This window comes from Protopterus annectens, chromosome 5.part0 (assembly GCF_019279795.1).
Source record: "Protopterus annectens isolate FY-2018-M chromosome 5.part0, PAN1.0, whole genome shotgun sequence".
In the NCBI taxonomy this organism is placed as follows: Eukaryota; Metazoa; Chordata; order Ceratodontiformes; family Protopteridae; genus Protopterus; species Protopterus annectens.
Window position 1 is genome coordinate 1,347,803,982 of NC_056735.1, and position 27,780 is coordinate 1,347,831,761.

At 38.6% G+C, this 27,780-nt stretch overlaps 1 protein-coding gene across 1 annotated transcript in view; it reads right to left on the reverse strand.

Moving 5' to 3' along the window:
- Positions 1 to 27,780, reverse strand: part of FCHSD2 (FCH and double SH3 domains 2) — a 3,469,714-nt gene that overhangs the window by 153,491 nt on the left and 3,288,443 nt on the right. Inside the window, exon 17 of the mRNA XM_044071145.1 lies at positions 24,977 to 25,154. Coding sequence (XP_043927080.1) covers positions 24,977 to 25,154 — 178 coding nt within the window. The remainder of the gene's footprint in view (positions 1 to 24,976; positions 25,155 to 27,780) is intronic.

The following is a 27,780-nucleotide window of genomic DNA, read 5'->3' on the forward strand; positions in this document are numbered from 1 at the left end:
TACTTATTTATTAATTTAAATTTAACAACTGGCGTTATAGCACTGATAAAGATGAAACTTTTACAGGCACAGCCCAGATAATACATTGGAGCATTTCTCCCCCGCCCTCCACTGAAAACAGGATCTGTGGAACCTAGTCGGACTTTCCCGGTCAACAAATGTTAAATAAATAAAAAATAAAAATACAAGGAAGAAATATAATTCAATTGCATACAATGTCTGTTAACCAATTTGCAGTTAATTCTTACTAAAGTATAAATCTAATACAACTTTTACTAAAATAAAATCAAACAAGTGAACTAATGCCTCACATCCAGCCTTTGTGGCTAAAGGTAACTTTTTATATTGATAAATATACATCCCATCATTACAGAGGGATAGCCAATCAGTTTCCAAGTCTGCCAGAAGAGGAACTCTCCTCAGAAACAGGTATCAAAAAATCCAGGTTGATCTAATAGTTAACAAAATCTCCACCACATGCATCCCACCTTACTGTCCTCCTAGTAGCATGAACAATATCAAAATTAGCGTATATTGCAATGGTGCTCATTTGCAAAATCACAATAAGAACTGCCAGCTTCTCCAGTGTTTGATTAACTAAGAAAGACTGGAACATGGACAGGTGATATGGCTACTGAGTCATCTAAGTTCCAATATGGCAGAGGACAGCACTCTTTTGCCCATTCTGTCTAAAGTCTTGACTTCCTTAACAGGCAGTAAAATGGAAGGATGCAGTGATTTCTGACTTCTACACTGAATGAAAGACATAATACAAGAGTCTGCCCTGAAAAACATAAGATTTCACTAAACTTCACTGGGATATTAAGAGATTCCCACCTTCTTAGGAGCAGAATCTGTACGCTTGTAGGTTGTAGCGAAATAATTTTTAATGACAGGGTCCATGGATGTAATGATCTACACCACTTCATCTTTCCTACACAGATATTCATTCAACCACTGCTTCAAGGCCAGTCCGCAGACAGAATCATAAGCTGAGCATCTCTATAAAGGCAGGGTCATCTAAAGGGGCAAAATGGGAAGAGGAGGACTCATTGTTTTATTTTTTTCTGAGATGAGTTACTGGATCGTCTCTGTCTCTTTCTACAGACAAACATGGACAGAAAGATCTTCTCCTATCCCTATTTCCAGGATGTACAGACTCGTAATCAATTGATATAGAAAGGGGTGAGCTTGTGATGGGGAAGCACCAGAGGTCAGGGCCACAAAAACTGTAAAAGGTTTACTAACTTGCAAAATGCCCTAGCACTGGCATTAAGCTATGCACCGTGAGGGTGCATTCTTGCACTTAGAAAGGCAGGGCCTACAAGACACTGACTCACTGGTACATATACAGTGCTTAGGTCTGTTCTGTGGCTTTTCCTAAAGCTGGAGAAACCACAGGACTCTCCTTAACCTAGACTAACAAAGCCTACTGAACGCAGTGGTTGTAGGGTGTGGGAAGCCTGTGACCTAAGTGCTGTCACTGAGTCAATATTGCAGGCTTCAATGGACCACCCAATGGTTCCATGTACTCTGACTACTAGATGGTAACAAAAGCAGTGCATACAACCTGCAAGGCACCCTTCAAGGTGATGGCTGGGGGGGGGGGGGGGTTCACTAAGCCTTTCATTATCCAGAGAAAATGGATGCTGAGTGGCATATGAAGTCATCGAGGTTGCTCTGACTGCAGACTTACGTGGTGAAGGCTCTTACCACTGCCTGCCTTTTGCCTCCTTCCTTTCCCTTGATACGCCATCTTGGGATCAAGCCAAAAACCCTTCTACTGATCTGATCGCTACACTGGTCACTCTCAATCATCTCCATTCTGACCAAAGTCTTAAATACCTCTAACATCACCTTCCATATCCTGCAGATGGTCAGTCTGAAACACTGAAACATAGGACACTGACCATGTGGAACTCACCTCACAAGGCCATGGGCTATGAACAGTTTTAATTTTCCAGGTAGCAGAAGCTTCACCATGATGAATGTGTCAGGATCAAAATCTAAACTGTGGAAGCATTAGATAAAAGTGAGTAATGCAGGGATTACTGTGATGTCCTAGGATGACAAAGTATAACATGGTGAGTGCTTGTATAAAACACAGATGCCTTGTTCCAAACAAATGAGAGCTGGTACGACAGCAAAACATCCTTAAAGGTACCACTCAATTCCTTATATACCTGAGGGGATAAATGCCACTCTGCTGAGGGAGGCACACACATTTAATGCCTATGGATGCACAAGAGGTCAATTTATTCAGCATATGCTCTGTTCCACACAACTGATTTAGCCTAAGCATCCAACTAAAAAGTCCTTTGAGACTGAGAAAGACAACATATACTTTCACAGTATCACTACATAAACATTGTCTAAAAGATAAGCTCTCCCATTCCTCTCAAGATCAATTTTGAAAATGTTGGTTTTCTAGCCTAATCTAAGTTCAGTCTTCTGTACAAATGCATGAAAGAAAAACTGAGGCACAGAAGCATTTGCATTTCTCTCTACCCCTAATTCTCTCTCTCCTTTAATCAAGTCACCTGAGGGAGAGATGTATACACGCGGCATATCTACAACCTGTAACCACCATGCCCTTTATACACATAAACACTGAGTAGCTCAGGGGTTAGACCACTGGTCTTGTAAACTACAAGCCATGGGTTCATATCTCATTAGGACTTGTTTCTTCCACTTCCCTAACACATGGAAAGCAAGAGTTTTGTCCCAGAAAAGACTCGATACCTGGACAGGTGATGACACACTTAATCGTTATTTCATGGAGTCAGTGTACCTTAATGGCCCAGGATTTCAGCACTGGTTTTAAAACTTATGAACTTGTTAATCTGCACACTAACTGAGGCACTTAAACACTATGAACTTGAGAGACATCACCTAACACGCACTTTTTTATGCACCTTGCAGATTAGACTTTATACTGACAAGTGAAAATGTGCTCACTGTGAAATTCAGCACTTCTGCAACTTTGTAACTGCAAAACAACATATTTAAACTTATTTAAACTTCATAATTTGACAGCTGCACAATAACTCCCCCCTTAAACACACACAGTTATTAACACAGAATTAAACACACTGTGCTTTTTTCCATGTTCTTGCTTTTAAACTGAGATGCAAGTGCCATTCCATCCTAACGGAGCAATGTATGCATTGCAGCATTTATGTTCCACTCAGATTTTTATGGTTTAAATGAATTGGTAGTCTTACATTTTACATATATGTTTTACTTATTTTGATACACACGCCAGTTCCTGCTGCCCCAGCTTCTACTGGATGCTGCTGCTTATTTTTCTTACCTAATCAACTCATCCTGACATGTTTGCAGTTTAACTGGTAAACAGTGTTTCAATGTTGTTAAACTCAGAGCCAGTTACTACTAGCAATTCAAAAGTTAGTAACTACTAAAAGCTGAACCATACGCATTCACTTTAAATCAACTATCATGTTTAGAAAACAACCAGACATTCTGCTTCTATTATATTCACCGGTAATGCATGTAATAGACAGCCTACTCTGAAAGAAAACAAAGAAAGCAGATCGCGGTACCACCACCAAAACAGAAGTATTCTCACTGAATGTTGGGAAAACTCCACCCCAATCTACAGCTAGCACCTCATTCTTATAGCATTTAATCAGCATAACTAAAACACCTCTTTACAACTTACAGCCAATACAGAACAAATCCAAAAACTTGTTTTTCCTGTAACAAATATGGTTCACTGAGGTAACTTGTCTTGTAAAAAATCTTTGCACCTTCTTGGTATCAAGTTGATGGCACCTCTACGCTAAATACATCTTAAGATATTCTTTATCACCCTATAGCCATTTTGAGCAGACCCTTTAGATGTTCTTCAAAACTTAAGTCATCATCAACCAGAACACCAAAATCCCCTAACCAGGTTATCCAGGTTACAATATGATAGTCTAAAGCATATCATGTTTTTGTTTGATTTTTCCTCTAAAAAATGTAAACCTTTATACTTTTTTGCTTGAAAGCTCGTACCATTAATCACAGTCCACTCATAAAACTTGTCCAAATACTCTTGTACTAGACACTGGTCTTTAATGTTACAATTCCACCAACTTTAGTGTTCTCAGCAAATGAATTAATGTATATATTATGTGCTAGTGGAAATTTTGAGATAAATATTCCAAATAATAGATGGCCCAAAAATGAGCCTTAAGTGACCCCCAATTTTGCCTACCACTTCATTTGAAAGGTATCCTTTAATATGTACTTTACAGTTCCCACATTTCAATTAATCCACAATCCCATTTATTATATAAGAGATAATACTCAAATACTGCATGCACTTTATAACTCCAATGTGTGACAGTGCATCAAATGCCATAGCAAAGTCCAGCTTGATGATACCAGCTGCTAGTCCCGTGTCCACTGCATTCACAATATTTGAATAAAAATGAAACAAACTAGTATGGCAAAAATGCCCTGCAGTCAATCCATGCTGATATACATATCGAGCTCTGTACTGGCCCCAAAAAAAAAAAAAAAGAAACTCTTTAAATGTAAGTTTTTTAAAGCAATTTTTTAAAATATAGGTTAAACTGATTGGTCTGAAATTATCAACAGAAGTGATTTTTGAACATTTTCTCACAAAGAACTACTGATCTTTTTCCACATTCTGGGCACACACCCTGCTTTTAGTGTACTGAAATATATTAAATAAGGAACTAATCTAACGGCAAAATTACTAATAAAAAAACATTTAATCCATCTGGTCCAGCAGTGGTGTCTAACTTGCTCTTTCTTACAACACTACAACACTTTCTAATGTGACCTTTATCTGCACTTTTTTTTTTTAAAAAATGCAGCATTTAATTTGATTTAAACTGTGTTGTAGGAATATTAACTGAACTGGCAGTTTTAACTGTGCTCTTCAGTAACTTGAACTGAAGTTAGTGTTTGCTGAATTTTGTTATCTGCTAGTAATTACAGGTGTGGGGGTAGCCACATTCTTTGATTTCCTGTCCTTGCCTATTTAAGTGGTACAGTGTGAAATATTTTCTGCTTAAAAACCTCAGCTTTGGCCGGCTAAGAACTTGGTTATATTCAACTGGACGTATAAGAGAATTTAAGTACCTTTATCTGCACTTTTCTTTTAAAAAAATACAGCATTTAATTTGATTTAAACTGTGTTGTAGGAATATTAACTGAACTGGCAGTTTTAACTCTGCTCTTCAGTAACTTGAACTGACGTTAGTGTTTGCTGAATTTTGTTATTTGCTAGTAATTACAGGTGTGGGGGTAGCCACATTCTTTGATTTCCTGTCCTTGCCTATGTAAGTGGTACAGTGTGAAATATTTTCTGCTTAAAAAGCTCAGCTTTGGCAGGCTAAGAACTTGGTTATATTAAACTGGACGTATAAGAGAATTTAAGTACCTTTATCTGCACTTTTTTTAAAAAATACAGCATTTAATTTGATTTAAACTGTGTTGTAGGAATATTAACTGAACTGGCAGTTTTAACTCTGCTCTTCAGTAACTTGAACTGAAGTTAGTGTTTGCTGAATTTTGTTATTTGCTAGTAATTACAGGTGTGGGGTAGCCACATTCTTTAATTTCCTGTCCTTGCCTATTTAAGTGGTACAGTGTGAAATATTTTCTGCTTAAAACCTCAGCTTTGGCCGGCTAAGAACTTGGTTATATTCAACTGGACGTATAAGAGAATTTAAGTACCTTTATCTGCACTTTTTTTAAAAAATACAGCATTTAATTTGATTTAAACTGTGTTGTAGGAATATTAACTGAACTGGCAGTTTTAACTCTGCTCTTCAGTAACTTGAACTGAAGTTAGTGTTTGCTGAATTTTGTTATTTGCTAGTAATTACAGGTGTGGGGGTAGCCACATTCTTTGATTTCCTGTCCTTGCCTATTTAAGTGGTACAGTGTGAAATATTTTCTGTCTAAAAACCTCAGCTTTGGCCGGCTAAGAACTTGGTTATATTCAACTGGACGTATAAAAGAATTTAAGTACCTTTATCTGCACTTTTTTTAAAAAAAAAATACAGCATTTAATTTGATTTAAACTGTGTTGTAGGAATATTAACTGAACTGGCAGTTTTAACTCTGCTCTTCAGTAACTTGAACTGAAGTTAGTGTTTGCTGAATTTTGTTATTTGCTAGTAATTACAGGTGTGGGGTAGCCACATTCTTTGATTTCCTGTCCTTGCCTATTTAAGTGGTACAGTGTGAAATATTTTCTGCTTAAAAACCTCAGCTTTGGCCGGCTAAGAACTTGGTTATATTCAACTGGACGTATAAGAGAATTTAAGTACCTTTATATGCACTTTTTTTTAAAAAATACAGTATTTAATTTGATTTAAACTGTGTTGAAGGAATATTAACTGAACTGGCAGTTTTAACTCTGCTATTCAGTAACTTGAACTGAAGTTAGTGTTTGCTAAATTTTGCTATTTGCTAGTAATTACACGTGTGGGGGTAGCCACATTCTTTGATTTACTGTCCTTGCCTATTTAAGTGGTACAGTGTGAAATATTTTCTGCTTAAAATCCTCAGCTTTGGCCGGCTAAGAACTTGGTTATATTCAACTGGACGTATAAGAGAATTTAATACCTTTATCTGCACTTTTTTATAAAAAAATACAGTATTTAATTTGATTTAAACTGTGTTGAAGGAATATTAACTGAACTGGCAGTTTTAACTCTGCTCTTCAGTAACTTGAACTGAAGTTAGTGTTTGCTGAATTTTGTTATTTGCTAGTAATTACAGGTGTGGGGGTAGCCACATTCTTTGATTTCCTGTCCTTGCCTATTTAAGTGGTACAGTGTGAAATATTTTCTGCTTAAAAACCTCAGCTTTGGCCGACTAAGAACTTGGTTATATTCAACTGGACGTATAAGAGAATTTAAGTACCTTTATCTGCACTTTTTTTAAAAAAAATACAGCATTTAATTTGATTTAAACTGTGTTGTAGGAATATTAACTGAACTGGCAGTTTTAACTCTGCTCTTCAGTAACATGAACTGAAGTTAGTGTTTGCTGAATTTTGTTATTTGCTAGTAATTACAGGTGTATGGGTAGCCACATTCTTTGATTTCCTGTCCTTGCCTATTTAAGTGGTACAGTGTGAAATATTTTCTGCTTAAAACCTCAGCTTTGGCCGGCTAAGAACTTGGTTATATTCAACTGGACGTATAAGAGAATTTAAGTACCTTTATCTGCACTTTTTAAAAAATACAGCATTTAATTTGATTTAAACTGTGTTGTAGGAATATTAACTGAACTGGCAGTTTTAACTCTGCTCTTCAGTAACTTGAACTGAAGTTAGTGTTTGCTGAATTTTGTTATTTGCTAGTAATTACAGGTGTGGGGGTAGCCACATTCTTTGATTTCCTGTCCTTGCCTATTTAAGTGGTACAGTGTGAAATATTTTCTGCTTAAAACCTCAGCTTTGGCCGGCTAAGAACTTGGTTATATTCAACTGGACGTATAAGAGAATTTAAGTACCTTTATCTGCACTTTTTTTTAAAAAAATTCAGCATTTAATTTGATTTAAACTGTGTTGTAGGAATATTAACTGAACTGGCAGTTTTAACTCTGCTCTTCAGTAACTTGAACTGAAGTTAGTGTTTGCTGAATTTTGTTATTTGCTAGTAATTACAGGTGTGGGGGTAGCCAGATTCTTTGATTTCCTGTCCTTGCCTATTTAAGTGATACAGTGTAAAATATTTTCTGCTTAAAACCTCAGCTTTGGCAGCTAAGAACTTGGTTATATTCAACTGGACGTATAAGAGAATTTAAGTACCTTTATCTGCACTTTTTTTAAAAAAATACAGCATTTAATTTGATTTAAACTGTGTTGTAGGAATATTAACTGAACTGGCAGTTTTAACTCTGCTCTTCAGTAACTTGAACTGAAGTTAGTGTTTGCTGAATTTTGTTTTTTGCTAGTAATTACAGGTGTGGGGGTAGCCACATTCTTTGATTTCCTGTCCTTGCCTATTTAAGTCGTACAGTGTGAAATATTTTCTGCTTAAAAACCTCAGCTTTGGCCGGCTAAGAACTTGGCTATATTCAACTGGACGTATAAGAGAATTTAAGTACCTTTATCTGCACTTTTTTTTAAAAAATACAGTATTTAATTTGATTTAAACTGTGTTGTTGGAATATTAACTGAACTGGCATTTTTAACTCTGCTCTTCAGTAACTTGAACTGAAGTTAGTGTTTGCTGAATTTTGTTTTTTGCTAGTAATTACAGGTGTGGGGGTAGCCACATTCTTTGATTTCCTGTCCTTGCCTATTTAAGTCGTACAGTGTGAAATATTTTCTGCTTAAAAACCTCAGCTTTGGCCGGCAAAGAACTTGGTTATATTCAACTGGACGTATAAGAGAATTTAAGTACCTTTATCTGCCCTTTTTTTAAAAAAAATACAGTATTTAATTTGATTTAAACTGTGTTTTAGGAATATTAACTGAACTGGCAGTTTTAACTCTGCTCTTCAGTAACTTGAACTGAAGTTAGTGTTTGCTGAATTTTGTTATTTGCTAGTAATTACAGGTGTGGGGGTAGCCACATTCTTTGATTTCCTGTCCTTGCCTATTTAAGTGGTACAGTGTGAAATATTTTCTGTTTAAAAACCTCAGCTTTGGCCGGCTAAGAACTTGGTTATATTCAACTGGACGTATAAGAGAATTTAAGTACCTTTATCTGCACTTTTTTTAAATAATACAGCATTTAATTTGATGTAAACTGTGTTGTAGGAATATTAACTGAACTGGCAGTTTTAACTCTGCTCTTCAGTTATTCCCACCTACCCTCCCTGTTTTTGCTTTAGTGTTAATCTTAGTGGCATTGAAACTGCCCGTCCCTCAGCCTGCCTCTGGGCCCATCTCATTTGCTCACTCAACTGAGTGCAGTGAGATCATATTCTGATTTCAGGCACTCCTACTGTGTACAAAGAGAGCATCTGGGAAACAGAAAAAAAAATTAAGCTTATTTCCTGCCTTTCTTGTTAAGTGGTATAGACTATTTGTAGGCTTCTGAGCCCCAAGCCCTTCCGTGTTTGAGTGAAGCCTTCTAGCTTGTTTTTTCTTATAACTAGCCAGTTTTCTAGTTTCAGCACTCAAATCTGTTTCTTTGATCTCAGCACTTGTTCAGATAATAAAAAAAAAAAATTTCATCTGCTTTTACTGTACTTGTGTTTCTACCTACTTCATTTTACTTTTGCATCATCTTAAAAATACTCAATTGTATTTATTACTGCTTGGTGTAACTCATTCTAAGCCTTTTGGTTTAAACACTTGGGCTTCAGACCAGTTGTTTTGCACTGAGAGGGTTTGTGGTCTGCACTGTGGTGGCAGAACAGGTAGCTTACATCCTTCTAGGTTGGGAACTGCTGATTGAGGGCTCAGTGTCTGTTATTCTAAAAGTGTATTAATTCTGGTTTAAGCACTTGGGCTTTCAGGCCAGTTATTTTACATTAAGAGGGTTCGTGGTCTGCACTCTTGTGGGAGGAGAGGCTGGACTCTGCCCTTCTGAGCTGGGAATTTCTGGTTAAAGGCTTATAGTGCATGCATATCTGAACTGCTTCTTACTGAAGTTGGTGCGCCTTGTTTGCTGTGGCATAGACTGGATTCGGGCCTGCTGGATCTAGCTTTGTTTGTGTAACTTGAGCACTAATCCAGACATTCTCTAAAGTATTTAATTGTATTTATTACTGCTTGGTTGTAACTTGATTAAAGTGTAGCTATCATTCTAAGTCTTTTGGATTAAGCACATGGGCTTCAGACCAGTTGTTTTACATTAGGAAGGTTTGTGGCAAGCACTGTGGTGGCAGGACAGGTAGCTTTCATCCTTCTAAGTTGGGAACTGATGATTGAGAGCCCAGTGTCCAAGTGTATTAGTTCTGGTTTAGGCACTTGGGCTTCAGGCCAGTTATTTTACATTAAGAAGGTTCGTGGTCTGCACTCTTGTGGGAGAAGAGGCTGGACTGTGCCCTTCTGAGTTGGGAATTTCTGGTTAAAGGTTTATAGTGCCTGAATATTTGAACTGTATCTTACTGAAATTGGTACAACTTGTTTGCTGTAGCATAGACTAGATCCAGGCCTGCTGAATCTAGCTTTGTTTATATGCTTGTTGTTTGTTTGCTTGTTATTTCCCTGGAACACTAATTCCACCTAATCTGCTTCTCAGCTTCTGTGGATCACTGGTGATATCTGCATTGCTTACTGTACTTATTTCCTTGTTTCACTTGAAAGAAAGTTACTGTTTGTCGTTTTTGCATTTAGTTACTTGTAACACACTGCACTCAAGTTACCTGGCACTTGCTCACTAAAGCAATTATATAAGTCAGCACTAAAAATTAAAAGCACTACACCCTCACTCCCCACTGGCCCTTGTTTTCAATTATTAAGGAATTCCCAACATTATTCTAGCATGTCCAAAGGTCAGTTGTCAATCTCCTCTCCGGTCCAGCTGGTGAATCTGGGAATCTTGAGGCAATGTTATAACTGCCTCATGTACACAGACAACCCTCTCCTCCTCCCACATAACACAAATACTTGCGAGAGATGCAGCTATTTAGCCAAACTGGAGGCTGAGCTCTCTCAACTCAGGACTGGCAAGACCAGACAGGAGGAGAAGGCAACTACACACACCACAAAACCAGCCTCACATAATGCTACCACACCACTGAATCAAACACATAAACACACAAAGACATACTCAGAGGCTCTGAGTAAAAATTTACCTAAACAGCAGAGGCCTCCAAAGCAGACACCCAAACAACTGCTACCTCAAGACACCCCACAAGCAACACATAAACCACAAAATCAGTGTGCAAAGCAGTCACAGCCCTTAAGGCCAAATACAATACCAAACATACTTGTCATAGGTGACTCCATAGTCAGACACACTAACGTCCCACTCACCAGGCTGAACAAGGAGAGGGTCACAGTAAGCTGCCTATCGGGTGCTAGAATCCGCCACATAACACAAGCATTCGGGTCACTCCACGGCAAGTACAAATATGACACAGTCATTGTCCATGCTGGTGTGAACGACCTGAGACGTACCTCCCTGGACTACATGAAAAGAGACATAGAGGAGCTCTCTGATTATGTAGCCCAGGCAGGTATGACCCTGACCCTGAGCAGTTTCCTTCCTTCACCAAGAATGATGCCACAATATAGAGACAAAATGATCAGCTTTAACAATTGGCTTAATGTCTGGTGTCATTCAAAGGGGCTCCAGTGTCTGTCTGCCTGGGATGACATGCTTGACAAGCCACGCTGCTTCGCAAGGGACGGCTTGCACCTGTCACCCTGGGATTCCGGATATTGGCTAAGGCTCTTGCCACCCCCATAGTGCCGTTTTTAGGCAAGGCTCAAATTCTAAACCTACCACCCTAGAAAACAAAAATGGGAAGAAACTGAGGGTAATGCTGCTCAATGCCAGAAGTCTAAATCTCAAAATGCACGCACTCGAGGCCCTTCTCAGTATGGAGAACATCGATGTCTGTGCTGTAACTGAAACCTGGTTCAAGGCTCCTGAGAGCACCCCGGCACAACTAGGTTTTACTTCATATCATGCGTTCCGGCCCCAAAACCCGGACCACACCACAAAAGGAGGGGGTGTATCCATATTCATAAAGGATACCCACACCTCCAGGTTGGTGGCAACGCATGAAGCTTGAAACCATCCAGGTGCAACTAACCATAGGCAAAACTGCTCTACAAATTGTAGCATGCTACAGGCCACCCTCTCAAACTCAGGAACCCCACACAGCCTTCCTGAAGACACTGGAGGGTATAAATGTATCTCCAAACACCATCATATTGGGTGACTTCAACTACCCGAATATAGACTGGGAACATTACTCAAGCCCTAACTTTCTAGCCCAACGGTTCCTGGAGTTCATAAATTCAAATGCAATGGAACAGCTAGTCACTGTTCCCAAGAGAGGAGAAAATATACTAGATCTCATTATCACAAACATGGGGACAAAATGCTCCACACCGGAAGTATATCCCTCATTGGTGAGATCTGATCATAAACTAATCTCACTGGAAATCCACATCCCGCCCCCACCCCAAACAAAAAAGACCACAGTGAAGAACTTCTTTAAACAAACTTCACACTACTCAAGACTGGTGTGGTACCTTCAAGGCCCCTGAGCTAGTGGAAACCACAATCCAAGCTGCGGAAGCCCTTACAAATGCCTTCTATGAACACCTCCAGGACTGCATGGATCAGGCAATCCCAAATAAAACCAAGACTCTTTCCACAAAGGGCAAACATCCAGTCTGGTGGACCCCAGCCATTAACAAACTTTACAATAAGAGGAGAAAGCTATTACATGATAGAACAAAATCCATAAAAGGGAAGTCACCCCTGATCATTATTAGTAAAAAAATACGAGCACTCATAAAATCAACTAAGGCCAATTTTGAGAGAAAAATTGCCATGGATTCAAAGGACAATCATAAGGCCTTTTTCAGCTATGTTAGGAACCTGGGTGGAAACTCCCAGATATGCTCAGAATTAGTCCAAAATGATACAAAAATCACTGAACCCACAGACTTTGCCAACATACTGGCAGACAGGTTCAGTGCAAACGTCACCCCCCTCTCTCCCCCTAAAGGAGAGATAACTATCCCAGCAGAGTGTAGCCTCCCAGACATCTCAAATGCGCAGGTGAAAGCTGCTCTCTAAAGCTAAAAACACAGCATCAATGGGACCAGATGGTGTCCCCGGCTGTGTGCTACACGAGCTAAATGAGGAATTAAACCCACACATAAGGCAGCTGTTTAATCTCAGCCTTACCACAGGATACGTGCCCAAGGAGTGGCGTACGGCAACTGTGGTCCCACTCCACAAAGGCGGTGCCTCTACGGACCCTGGTAATTACCGCCCCATAAGCTTAACAAGTCTAGTCTGCAAAGCTATGGAGAGGATCATAATGGAGTTCATAAACAAAGATATAGGGGACTTGCAGACATTGGACCCGACCCAGTTTGGCTTCGTCAAGGGCAGATCATGCCTTTTGAACTTGGTCGACTTCTTCGAAACAGTCACCAAGGCCATTGATGAGGGAAAGGCAGTCCATACAGCCTACCTTGACGTTGCAAAGGCTTTCGACACAATACCCCACTCGGGTATTGTAGAAAAACTTACCAGCTTAAATGTAAACCCATTTGTCACAAGATGGGTTGCAAACTGGCTTAAGGCCAGAACCCACAGGGTTAGAGTTGCTGGCGCTATGTCAGACTCCAAGCCGGTCACAAGTGGTGTCCCACAGGGCTCGGTCCTTGGCCCCCTATTGTTCGGCATCTACTTCTCAGAAGTACAGGCCAACATGGGAGGACTTTGGCTGACAAAGTTTGCAGATGACTGCAAACTGGGCGCCATAGTGGAAAGTGCATCAAACACGGATATCCTTCAGAAGGGACTCACGGAAACAGATAGCTGGTGCCAGAGCCATGGCCTGAAGTTAAACGCCAAAAAATGTATAGTCATACCCTTCGGGAAAAACAAGGTAACCCCAAGCTACCATATAGGTGGCAATCCACTAAGCACAGAAGAGGTTATCAGGGACCTGGGGACCCAGGTTGACAGTAGCCTTTCTTTTGACACTCACGTTGTTAAAGTGGTTAGAAAGACCTTCTACATTGCCCACCTGATCATGAAGGGATTCACATCCAGATCTAGTGAGGTCATTGTTCCCCTGTACTCTTCACTTATCAGACCAATGATCGAGTACAATGCCCCATTCGGGATGTATCTCACCCGACATCTGCAGCAATTGGAGAGACCCCAAAGGTTCCTCACCAAAAGGATAAAGGGACTCCAAAATCTGTCATATGCTGCCAGATTGAAGAAACTCCAGCTCTATTCAGTCGCATACCGTCTGCTCAGAGGTGACATGTGCCTGACATACAAGGCCATGTCCAACCCGGAATTAATGGACATGCTCCACCTCAAAAAATCCAAATCCACCAAAACCACTAGAGCAAGCGACTTAAACCTTAGCACGGATATAAATAGGATGTGCTGGAGGGATAGATTTATCACTCAGAGACTCCCTATGCTGTGGAATAAAATCCCGGTCCATGTGAGGCAGAGCACCTCGCTGGCTCTGTTCAAGAGAAATCTTGACCTTTGGATGGGAGATCGTAGGTTTACCCCGGGAATCATCTCTGTGTCACTGCTGGACAGAGGCACAACAAACTAATGGGCACAGTATTTTTTCATATAAGGGGTGGCGTAAGCCACAAAACTTTGGGCTAGGCTTATAAATGCCTTAGGGCAGATAGCCTAGTATAAACCTATGAACCTATGAACAACTGGGCAGTCATCTCTGCTTTTTTTCAATAAACATCTTTATTAAATTAGCAGGTATGACAGGCAATCTTACATTTATATAAATGAAAAACAAACGATGACGACACCACTTTAGTTGCAAACATTATACATCACTTATACTCTATCCAGTCATTGTCAGTTAAGCATTATATGGCTCATTCAAATCCTGCTCTTAAACTTTGTTCCTTCTCTGCATATACTGTTCTCACAATTCCCATTTTTTCCTATGTAGTTTTCTCTTTACCTTTTCTAAAGATCCTAATTCCAGTTGTTTTATCTCTGTAAATATATTCACTACTTCTAGTAAAGTTGGTCTAGACTTTGATTTCCATTTTCTAGTAATTGCTTTTTTGGCAGCCACCATAATAATACTCAGCAAGGCTTTGCTATGTCTAGGCAATTCCGATTCTGTATCATAGCTCAAAAAAAATAATCTCCCCAGTCAATCCAATGTGCTCACCCAGCATCTCCAACAAAGCGGTCCGCAGGGAATCCCTAAAGTCTGCCAGCTCATTACACTCCCAAAAAATATGTTCCCAGCCACCTATTTGTTGTCCGTCGCACCTCCAACATTTGCTATCAACCTGAGGAAAAATTCTTTGGCGTCTACTTGGGGTATAGAAATACCTATGTGAACACTTCCAGGCAAAGATCCTAAATCTTCTAGACTTTGTTGCATATTTGGGAGATAAACATGTATCTCCTATTTTCTCTCTGCGTATTGCTTACCCAATCTCTTTTCCCAATTCTTTCTAAGCACCTCTGATTGATTCTTATAATTATCATGCAATATTTTACATGCTCTACTAATTATTCCTTTTTTAATGGCAGCTTCTCTTCTAGATTCTATTAAAAACTCTGTCAATGTTGGTCTTTCATTTAGAATCCCTTACTTCTTTCTCTTTGCCTAAACTCTGATATCAATCCTTGTTAGGGAAGACAATCTCTAACCTGTAGTCCAAATAAAATCTTGGCCTCTTCCCATTCTATTACCTTTTCCTTCTAGTTATTTGCTCCCAATACCTTGGTTCCTTTGTCAGTTTTCTCCAATAAATTCCAGTCCCCTCTTGCCTATTATCTGTATCCTTAACCACGGTCATCCCTATCTGCAGAATCTCTTTTCTCCATTCTCATACTGGTTTAGTTCCTAGAATACTCTGTTATTTTATGAATATAATACTCTGCATGAATTTTGTTGTTCTCCTTAAGAGACTGCATGCAGAATTCCACTCTCTCATTATTTCTTGACATTCACCCTGTACCATCATCATCCTTTTCCACTTTGAATTATAGTTTTCTGATTGTGCTATATATAAGAGTGTTAACTGTGTTGTTCTAAAATACCACCTCAAATTGGGTAATCCTAGTCCACCTTTTTCTATTGGAAGAATCAGCTTATGCCACCTGATCCTTGCTGTCTTCCTTTCCCAGATAAAATCATTTTTTAATTGCTATCCACAGATTCTCCTCTGGTTGATAAAAATATGCCTGACCTGTGTGTATAAGACTAAAACAACTAAAAACATTTAACTGCTTGCATCTTAGTATCCATATCCATATAACAAAGCTTCCAGTTTCTCAATTTTTGTAGTATCTTATGTTTAGTCTCTTTCCACATATCCTGAGCTGCCACAACAGAGTCATTTCTAATCTATACTCCTAAATACTTCATTTTATCATGTCTCCATAAATATGGATATTGCTGGACCAATTTGTGTGTGGGTACATAATTTACCTCTATTGCCTTTGTTTTAGCTTCATTAATTTTGTATCCTGAGAAGATCTGAAACTGTCTTGAAATATTCCACAACACTGTAATGTCCCTTTCTGGATTTGTCATATTTAAAATAATATTTGCAAATAGAGCCAGCTTTTCCTGACTACCATACCAGTTATATCCTTGAATTCTGGAATCCCTTATTTTCTTTGCCAGTGGTTTTAAATATAATGCAAACAACAAGGGGGAAAGCGGACACCCCTTCCTGGTTCCTCTACTCAAGTAGACGTTATCAGAAAGGACCGCACCCACTTTAATTTTCACCTACGATCCCTCATATATACTCCTAATCAACCCTATAACTGTATCAGGGAAAGTAAATGCTTCCATTGCCCGGCTCATGAAGTCCCTGTCTACTCTGTCTCTGCATGAAGACCCACCAATAATAGTGGCATTTTCTTACATTCTACTTCCCTCTGCATTATCAATGTTCAGTTAATATTAATAAAATGTTTGCCTCCCCTTCACAAAACCACAATGATCCATATCTATCAATTTTGGTATCACTTTTGCCATTCTTTTAGCCATTATAGACATAAACACTTTATAATCCTGGTTTAGTATTGAAATGGGCCTGTATGAAGCTGGACATAATGGATCTTTACCCTCTTTAGGTATTACCATTATCACCACTTTCTTCCAAGATGTTGGTACTTCTCCTCCTCTTAAAATACTGTTAAATAAAACCTTCCAGATATTTATCAGTTTCTTCACTCCTATCTTCCAAACTTCCACAGGAATACCATCTGTTCCTGGGGCCTTTCCTGTAGATTGGTTATACATAGCCATTTATATCTCCTCTCTTCCTATTATGTTAGCAATTGAGCCTCATAGGTTCATAGGTGTGTACTTGGCTAATGGCCCTGGAGCCATTACAAGCTTAGCCCATAGAAGTGCCCTGGCATCCTGCCGCCCATTAGTTCTCAGTGCCTCTATCGAGTAGAGCCACTAGAGTGATCCCCAGGGTGAACTTTCTAATTCCCATCCACACATCAAGATTTCCCTTGAAGAGGGCCAGTGAGGTGCTCTGCTTGACATGTATAAGAAGTATATTCTAGAGCATGGGCAGTCTCTGGGTTACGAACCTGTCCCTCCAGCATGTTCTGTTGATTGTGGTGTTGAGGTCTCTGGAGCGTGTGGTAAGGAGGGATTGGGATTTCTTTAGATTTAGCACCTCTAACAGAGCTGGGTCAGACATGGCTTTGTAAGTCAAGCAGAGACTGCCTCTTAGTAGATGATATGAGACAGAGAATAGCTGGAGTTTTTTGAGTTTGTTCGTGTACCTCTAACCTTGGCATATTTAATACTTCCATAAACATTTCCATTTGTACCTTTTCTTGATTTCCATATTTCTCTGCTTTATACAAACTTTCATAAAATTTCCGAAATACTTCTAATACTTCTACAGGATCTCTTGTTATCTTCCTTATTATAGGCTCCTTAAGCGTGGTGATAGCCCTTTCCACTTTATGTTGCCTGAATCGATAAATGTTTTTGTGCTCTAGAATGATTATCAAAAAACAGTTACTTAATCTAAACTCATGCATATTATCGAGGTAATCCATTATTTTCTGTTTAGCATTCTGCAGTTGGTCCTTTTCTTTTTTTGAGAGATTCCCCCCTACTTTGCAATACTTTAACATTTCTCAGTCCCTCTAAATAATTCTTGTTACTTCTAAACCACATCTCCCTTCCCTTTATTTCCACCCCAGTTTTAAACTCCACTTTAGCTTTATCCCCACTCCCTGGCTATATTTTCAGAAGAAATTTCTATCTTCTCTAGTAGCTCCTGAATTAATTCCAAAACCCATTCCTTAAATTCCTCTCTTTTCAACCAACAGGTGGGAAAGTCCCAGTGTCTCATTTTTTATTTCATTACCTTGCATTTTTACTTTAGTTATTATTGGCACATGATCTGAAATAGTTATTGGGTGCATTTCAAGACCTTCAATTAAATGCACACGTTCCTGTGAGATATAAATTGTATATAGCCTAGCCTAGTTTTTGTATCTTGGAGAATAATATGTAAATTCACTCTGAACTCCTAGTACTGAATTCACATCTTCCATGCCAAACATTTTCATTAATTTCTTTACAAATCTACCCTCTTTTGTTATATTTTACCTTCTAGGCCCCCCAGACACATCTTCACAGTTGCAAACCAAATTCCAGTCTCCATAAAACTAATATTACTTACTAAAAGCTGATTATTTCTCCCAGAATTTTCTTAAGCTCCATTATAGCAGTTTTAGGTGGAATGTAAATGCATGCCAGTGTAACCCTCCTCCCTTGCCAGTAGCCCCTTAGTACTATATAGCGTCCATTATTATCTTTTTTCCTCTTCTAACAGTATTGGAGCTCCTCTTGCAATTAATATAAGTACTCCACATTTCCTTTGCCCCAGATATTCTGCTGAATAACCATCCTGAAAACATTTCTTTATCAAATTCACATGTTCAGTTCCTTCCAGGTATGTTTCCTATAGCTCAACTGTTTGCACACTACATTTTTAATATAGTTCACTACTCTTTCTTTTTTATATCTGTAAGACCATTCAGATTGAAAGACATTACAGAAAGCATCATTTTCTTACATAGTTATTATTACCACCTTTTATATACAAGTGCTTTTTTGTTAAACGTCTAGTTCCAACTTTTATGTTACACGCATATACTGTTTGGCAGGTTGGTCTTTTATACAGTTGTTTCCTGTCATATCCATTTGCGCCGATGCCACATCTTATATAACTTTTTGTTTTTGGAAAGCCCTCAAACAGAACAACCAACCCCCCAAAACCCCACTATAACCTATTAACTTAATAACAACACACAAAACTATGTACATTTTCAAATACTGAAGTTTTTGCTTCCTAATAAGAACAAAAGTTCTAAGTTGATAACCACACAGACAGCTAGAGTTAATCAAAAAGAAAAGTTAGTCATTGTGCAGCCTGTGCTATTAGTAAGTGATATTTGATTTTGTCTATCCTTACAGCTCTCTCAGCTGAGAAAACACTTGAAAGCTTTCAGCAAACACTGTCTCCAAGCCATTTCTCTTTATCAAATAGTCTTCTAGTGACATGCAAACCAGACACAAAACTGCTAAGGGTACTTTGTTTAGCAGAAAAAAGCCTTATACTATTCAATATTCTTTCTCATTTACATGCTTTGTAATAAAGCAGAGATTCGATTAGCCGAAATGTCAATTATCCGAACCAGTCCTCTAAAGTTATTGGGTAGGAAAAATCAAAATCTGAATATGTAAATGTTACACATATTAGCTCGTGCATGCTTTTTAAACCTGTAGTCTGCTTGTGTGTGAAAAATATTCTTTATTCTCCACTGGACTTGCTGGCTGGTTGAAAACTGTCTTCCCTGAGAGCAGAAAAAAACAGGATTTTAGAAGTTTTTTATCCAGTCCAATGTATGTCTGATTATGCGAACAGTTTGATTATCCAAACTACCCTTGTTCCCAGTTAGTTCAAATAAATGACTCTCTACTGTAAACTTGTTACTGGACACTGCCTAGGGTCTTAACCCAGTCATTTCCCTATGCAAGCATGGGAAAAAGCACATTTATTTTTCCTTATGTTATACACTCTTAACCAGACCTTTCCTCTGTCCACCCCTTCTCTCCTCTTTCATTTTTGCTTTACATTGCAGTGGCTACATTTCTTAAAACTGAACAAAGAAAAAGAGAGAAGGGAGAAAAAAAAAAAAAAAAACAAAACAAAAGCACTTGTTTATATTAGTATCCCGATTGCATTTCAAAAAAAATTGAGAAAACTCTAATTCAAGTCTAATTAGTTTTACCTTATCTTTAAAGCTCTGCCAGCTGGGAAACCCCCTGATTGCTTTCAGAAAAGCAATGCCCTATCCAATTTCTCTTTTCTTTCTCTTTCTTTTCCCTCAGCCAATCCCCTTCCACAAGACTGTCACCAGGTTCTCTTTATCAGATTGTCTCCATGCAGACATGAAAACCAGTCAACCAGTTTCTCTTTATCATACTGTTTCCATGGAAACATGAATACCAGCTGCAGAATTGCTACTAAATATACTAAAATCCCTCATAATGTTCAATATTTTTTTTCATTTACTTGCTCTCTCTTAAAACTAAGCAATCTAAGGTCCTTAATCCAGACATTTCATAATGCAAGAATAAGAAAAAGCTCATTAATTTTAACTCTGACATGCTTTTTAACCAGGCCCTTATTTTACATTGATTTGCCTATATTTCTCAAAACTGTACAAGAAGGAAGAGTGAAGAGGGAAGAAAAACAGCAGCACCTGTTTACAATTTCCATTACACTTAAAAATATCATGCAAAGAAAACCAAATATCACAGATAAAGTACTATTAAGAAAAGAAAATGTTTTCTTTACTTACAGTTAGCTTTCTCCCCTCTCTTCCCCTCACCAAAGCATTTTTCCAAACATTAATGACATGAAGTAGGACATAAGCTTTAGAGTCCCAGACAAATCCAACAAACTTTGAAAAGGCCCAATATTTCCAGATTTTCCTGTTCTGTCAAATTTCACAAATATAATTAGTGCATTGTAATCCCACATTAAATTACTGGTTTTATTACTGTTCTTCTCCATCACCCATATTCCGTCTCTGCTTCATTTCCAACGTACTCTTGATTCTTCTAGTCAACTCTCGTGCTCTTTTCCTTCTCTACATTTTCTGTTGAAATACTGGAAAAGGTTTCACAGGTGCAGTCTCTCTGTAGTCTTTATTCCCAGAAGAACAAGAAGCAGAATCTGCTTCTGTTTCACAGCTCACTGTATGTTGAACAAACTTCTGAATTTCCTCTTTAGCATGCAATTCATCAAAAAATCATTTTGTCCCTCCAGGGAAGAATAACTTAAAAGCAGCTGGATACAGCAGCTTGAATCTCACACCTGTGCCTCAACATTCCCTGAATAGTGGAATGAATTTACTCCTCTTTTGCCTGTTGTACAAATAATCATTCTCCACAAACACTCTGCTGTCTCCCACTTTTAGTATTTTATCCTTCTGCCACAGTTTTGTCAGAATCAACTCCTTCTGCTGTTAGGACTGCATCTTTATTATTAAAGGTGTAGGTTGCTTTATTATAGCTAGGTTTGGAGCATGCACACAATATATGCCCTTTCAACTAACAGCTCCTGCTCTGAAATACTAGTCCAGGTGCTTATTTGTGTTTTCATAAAATTAATGCAGCCTGTTCCTTCCAACATCTCTGGTATAGCTGAAAATCTCAGGTTTCCCTATGTGCTCTGTCCTCTAATTGTATTATATTCTGAAACCTCTCTTCCTGAGCATTCTCATAATCAAACAGCCTTTTCTTCCTTTTGACCTCTGATTTTTGCAGCTTTATCATCTCGTCTGAATATTTGTTTAAAGCTTCTTCCATTTTTTCCAGCTTTTTGCTGTTTGTGTTGATACACCCCATCAGTGTTTTGTTTCTTTTAACCAGGTCTGTATGCAGTTGTCTTATATCTTCCTGTAGGTTATTGGAAGTCATGTCTGAAGGCTGCATTGCTTTTGGCTGAACAGCTGCAGAATTTTCCCTAAATTCTTCCTCACTTTTTTGTATCTGAATTTTTCTAGGCCTTCTGTATTTCTTTACTCCTGGCAAACGGGCAGTGCACTTACTAGCTATTTTCCTGAAATGTACCCATAAACACAAGTCTACTGGCATTCTCTGCTGAGTTTCTGTTTTTACACTGGGAGAGCTAGAAACAAGATGTTACTCAGTGAGCAGCCATCTTGGAAGTCGGGCAGTCATCTCTGTTGTTAACATTACAAATATCCCCCAAACTCTCTGTTGTTGACATTCCACAACAACATTTACTTGCAATATATTTGCTAATTTCATACTAGTGAACTGGGAACAGTACCTAGTGACAAGGACTTAAGTCACAATTGATGTAATCAATCTCTTTTCTGTTATACCCCATGAGGTAGGCTTGGAGTATTTCATTCAAAGCCTGACACGGAGTAAGTTGTTGGACCAAGCCAGGATTAATTTACTGGTGGACCTGGTTGAAATGGTGCTTACCAACAATTTTCTATGTTTTGAAGGTGAATATTTCAGGCAAAAAACAGGTGTGGCTATGGGTGCAAAGTGCGCCCCGATTTTTGCCAACCTTGTTCTAGCTGAATGGGAGAAAAGGGAGGTTTTCACCTCAGTTTATATGAACAAAATTTTATCTTACCATAGATTTTTGGATGATATCCTTATTCTGTGGAGAGGGGTTTCTGAAGAGCTGTTAGAATTTAGAAATGATTTGAACACAACGACTGATTTTTTAAGATTTACATACAAGACCAATAGCAAAAATATTGATTTCTTAGATTTTTTTTTTGAGCAAAAACAGTTTAAGTGGAGAACTCTCTTCCAACATCTTTAAGAAAATAACTTATACACACACACTCCTAGAATATCATAGTTGCCATCCTTTTCATCAAAGACGGAGTGTCATTAAAGGCCAAATGGTCAGGCTCTCCAGGTTGGTCAGTAATGATGATGAATTTTTATGTGAGATGTATGTTTTGATTGGAATGTTCAAAGAAAGGGGCTATCCCATTAAGCTTCTGACATCAGTTAAGATAGAAGTAATAAAAAAATCGTTCCACGAGATTTAGCCCCATTTTAAGGGGTGGGATGAGTACTGTAATGATGCTGAATGTAGAAATACCTAAGAACAATGTTATGGTCTTGCAGTACAATCATTTAGCTCTAGATCTGGCAAAAACTTTATGTAGGATATGGGACAGTGTGCTTGACGCCGAACTGAAAAACAAATTAGGTGCAAAACCTAAAGTTGTATATAGCAGGGGCAGAAATATCAAGGAAATACTTGAATGTGACAATGAAAGGTTTAAAAAGACATACATCTCTAGGATGAGCAAATGCGGGGCATGCAGTATATCTACATCTACAGTATATCCTTATGTGACTATAGAAACACACAACAGGACACTGCACAGTCCTGGACACCGCAACTGCAATACAAATGGAGTTGTATACATCGCTACATGTGTGTCATGCCCTAGTTCTACATAGGCAAGACCATCAGGAAGTTACATGACAGAATTCTGGAGCACAATAGGGATATAAGAAAAAGAAAAAAAGGCTAGTGCTCTATACATGCACACTAGAGAATGCAATGAATATAAAAAAAATTATATTTTTTGTGATAGACAAAACAAAAGCAGGAATGAGAGGGGGTGACCCTGAATTAGAACTTTTAAACAAAGAGTTAGAATGGCAACTTAGATTAAATGCCAAAGAGAAGCCAGGCATTAATGACAATACATCTCTGTTGTGTGTTCTAAAAAGGAGAGCAAAGGATGTTTGACTTTTTATGTGAAATTTACACCTGATGGATATGTTTTACCTGGTTTAAAGTGCTCATGATCTACCTTTTGCAAAGATTTGTTTAATTTACCATTTTATAACACGCTAAAGTTGTATTCCAGATATTTTATTTTTAACTTTTAACTGTTTTAACATTTTTACTATTTATTTATTAGATATTTTATTCTTCATATTACATAATTTGACATGGCAGGAAATAATGTACTGATTGACTTTAGGATCTGGTGCTATTTCAATAGAGCTTAAAGATGTTTTCACTGACTCTGATGATGCCTTAATATTTTATCAGGCAAAAGCGCTTAGTCTGTGAAATTTGTATGTTCATTTATTTTATATTTTTATAGTGTGGATACATTAAAGTGAGTGCTTTTATTTTACCACAGGCAGTGGTTTTCTTATTTTTCCGTTTTTTTGTGTTTTAAGTTGTCTGTGTAGTGGTTTGGAGCAGCTATACTTCCTATTTTTAAAAGAGTACTCACTTATCTCTATTTTGTAACTGTAAACCTTACATATGGCCCTATATAAAGCAGAGCATTGCACATCTTTACTGCATAACAATATATATGCACTAAACAAACAGTTTTTCCCCAGGCCTCCAATGACAATGGACTTGTCAAGTTGGACAACAGATTAACAGACATAACTTAAAATTAACTTTAATAACAAAATATCAGCTACCATTAAAGATGTGTGCTCCTAATAAGGTGAACAATGCATGAACAGCATGTCTTCTAGTTTACATGCTACAACCTCAAGAGACTCAGGAGAAGAATAACTGAACACTCACCAAGGTTTGAACTGATTTGTTCTGATGAATTCCAGATACCAGAACAAAAGCCCTCAATTATTTTACCTTAATAAAATAAGTAGAAAAGCAAAAAGATAAATGCTAATGGCAAGCTGTGCTCCCAAAAACAGTCAAATATCATGTAAAAACAACCAAAGGAAGCAACAGGCCACGGCTGTAGAAAACAAAAGCAATTTATTCCACACAAGACAAAGGTAAGGGCTTTCGTGGACTAAGCCACTTCATCAGGTCTGACGAAGTGGCTTAGTCCATGAAAGTGTTCACCTTTGTCTTGTGTGGAATAAATTGCTTTTATTTTTCTACAGCCATGGCCTGTTGCTTCCTTTGGTTGTTTTTACATGACTTAATAAAATAAGAGTTTGGTTATTCTGCTCATGTTTCTCTTGTGTCTTTATTAGTTTTTTTAATTAGTTTTTCTATTTGTGGTGTCCTTGAATTTACTAGTTTACATGATATACCTTAACAAAACAGAAAACTGTAACTTACCTTTTAGAGTACTGACATTCATTTTGGTTATATGGTGCATACTGATCACAAAGCTAGTTACTTGGATGCGCACAGCACATCGCTTAATACAATAATCACTTTTGGGCATATAAAACTGCAGTTGTTTGAGTCCATTTTCAAACACAACCACAAAATGAGATGAGCAGTGCTTACCATTGGTGTCTCCATTTATGCTTCCTGATGCCAGCTCAGGTTCTGTTGAATTGCTTGAAGTTTGTGATCTTGCATCTAGTGCTGCTAGTGACTGAAGCATGCTGAGCAAACTGTTGGATGTTGGGAACTGGAGATACTTCTCTGGTACATAACCCACCTGGCCAGTTTTACTCCGTGCCTAATTAAAAAAGAAAATACATCCAATACCCTCAAAAATTCAGCTTACAAGTATACATTGAGAGTTTTGCAGATAAACAAGAAAGGTCAAAATACTCATGTTATATTTCAGAAAATGTCTACTTCATTATCAGATAAAATATATTAGAATTTAATTTCTCGGTATACACTTCCAGGTTTGACACACCGGTCCTGTCCTGCTGGCTGAATTTGGACGCACACCACTTTAAAGCTAAACCAGTAAGTAAAAGCAGGTCTGCTGAAAAAATGGCACAGCAAAACACATGAACTCTGCAATAGACACTAGTCAGAAACAAATAGAAAATGCGAATAAGGAAAATGGCCTGCATGTCCCTTGTCTTGATAGATACAATATGAAATGTGTCCTGATGCTAAAGGGTTAGTATTCTGCATATTCATCTACAAAACTGTTGCTATTTGCACAGTAGTACACCAGCTGACACCTGACAGCATTTACAGCAACTACATACTATTTAACAGGGAATAAGATACTCCATAGTGGACCCAATTCACTATGACCTATGTGCTAGGTTCACCTATTAGTGTCGCTTGTGACCATGAGTCCCTATCATGGGGCCGCTTGTTGATGGAGATCATGCAAGCACTGAGAAGGGGAAACAGTATGACATACCACTGCTTCTACTTCGTGACTTTGCAATCTTGAAGTTAGAATAAATATCAGTATATACATAAGAGGCAGATGATGTGGGAGGCTGCCCCACCTGAAAAAAATCTTACTTTGGTATTTTACATTTACTTCAAGTGAACTGGCCTTTATCATTGCATATAGTCACTGGGCTATATAAAGAGACATGGTCTAGCTCAATGAGTATGTGTCCCAGGCAGGTTTGTCCCTAGCCTTGAGCAGCATACTACCCTCACCTAGAATGATGCCACAGTATAAACAAAAAAATGACTGATTTGAATAAGTGGCTTAGTTTCTGGTGGCATACCAAGGGATCCAGCTCCCGTCTGCCTGGGAAGGCACAGTTGACAAAGCTTGCTGCTTTGCCAGAGACAGTTTGCACCTGGCACACCTAGGCTTTCGGCTACTGGCAAAGGCTCTTCCCTCCTCCATAGTGCCTTTTTTAGGCAAGGTCTCGAAAACATTACCAACGTGAAATTAACCAATCAGAACAAAATAAGGGTCATGCTGTTAAATGCTAAGAGCTTAAACCAAAAACTGCACTCCATGGAAACACTTCTATCAATAGAAGATGTAGATGTCGGTGCAGTCACAAAAACCTGGTTTAAGACCTTAGAGAGTACCCCTGCCCTGAAAGGCTACAATACCTTTCACACTTTTAGACTGCAAAATGAATATGTGAAAACCAAAGCAGGTGGTGTTTCAAATATTACAGATAAATTCACTTTGCGTTTAGTTAGACTGGAAAACTCCATTGAGTTACTCCAGGTCCAGGTTATGGTGGGTAAGACCCCATTCAAGTCCCAGCCACAGATCCCCCTCCATGGGTCATGACACCCATGAAGCCTATTTAACCAAACTGAGGACAATCCAAATTTACCGAACACACAATGTTATAGCGGATTTCAATTATCCCACCATCAAGTGGGAAACCTACTCTAGCCCAAACTCACTAGCACAAAAGTTCCTTGGCCCTGTGGATTCAAATGCCCTGGAGCAAATTATCCATATGCCAATAAGAGGAACAAACTTTCTACATCTGGTCCTCACCAACATGTCAAACAGGTGCACTGCTGCAACTGTTGGGTCCTCATTAGTTAAAACTGACCACAAATCAGTTACCTTCGAACTGACACTAACACCAGAACTCACAAAGGGTGAAATTAGAATAAAATACTTCACCAAGGCAAACTATGCCCTCCTAGGTGAAGGTATAAATACATTCCAAACTCCACCCCAAGCTGAAAGTGGTAACTACACCAAAGCTTACACTAAAAACCTGTACAATCACTTGCGTAAATGTATAAACTTGGCTGTACCAGACAGAATCAAAGCCAGAGCTCCAAGTAAAATATAGCTGCCATGGTGGACTTCCAGCATCAACAAACTCTACAACAAACACATAAAGTTGCTGTCCAAGAAAACAAAGACAAGGACCCAACAATGGAAAAGCACCCTGCTCAGCCTTAACAGGCAAATAACACAGCTTGTCAAATCCTCCAAGACCTCCTTTGACAGAAACACAGCAAGTATTGCCAATGATAACCATAAGACTGTTTACAGCTATGTAGATAACCTAAAGGGCAGGACCCTAGCAAGTTCAGAACTGGTGACCAATGGCATCACACACACTGAACCCACAGAGACAGCGACCCTGCTAGTGGATAGGTTTAGCAAAAATTTCACTCCCTTATCCCTTCTTAACTTACAACAAACCCTCCCTTCAAACTTCCCCCTACCTTACATATGTGAAGAGCAAGTCCTCAAAGCCCTGTCCAAGGCAAAGAACATAGCCTCTATGAAACCAGATGACATCCCAGGCTGTCTTCTAAACAGGCTAAAACATGAACTAGCATCACCACTAAGTACCCTTTTCAATCATAGCCTAACCACAGGCTTTGTTCCTGTGGAAAGAGGAACAGCTACAGTTATTCCCCTTCACAAAGGTGGCCTAGAAATA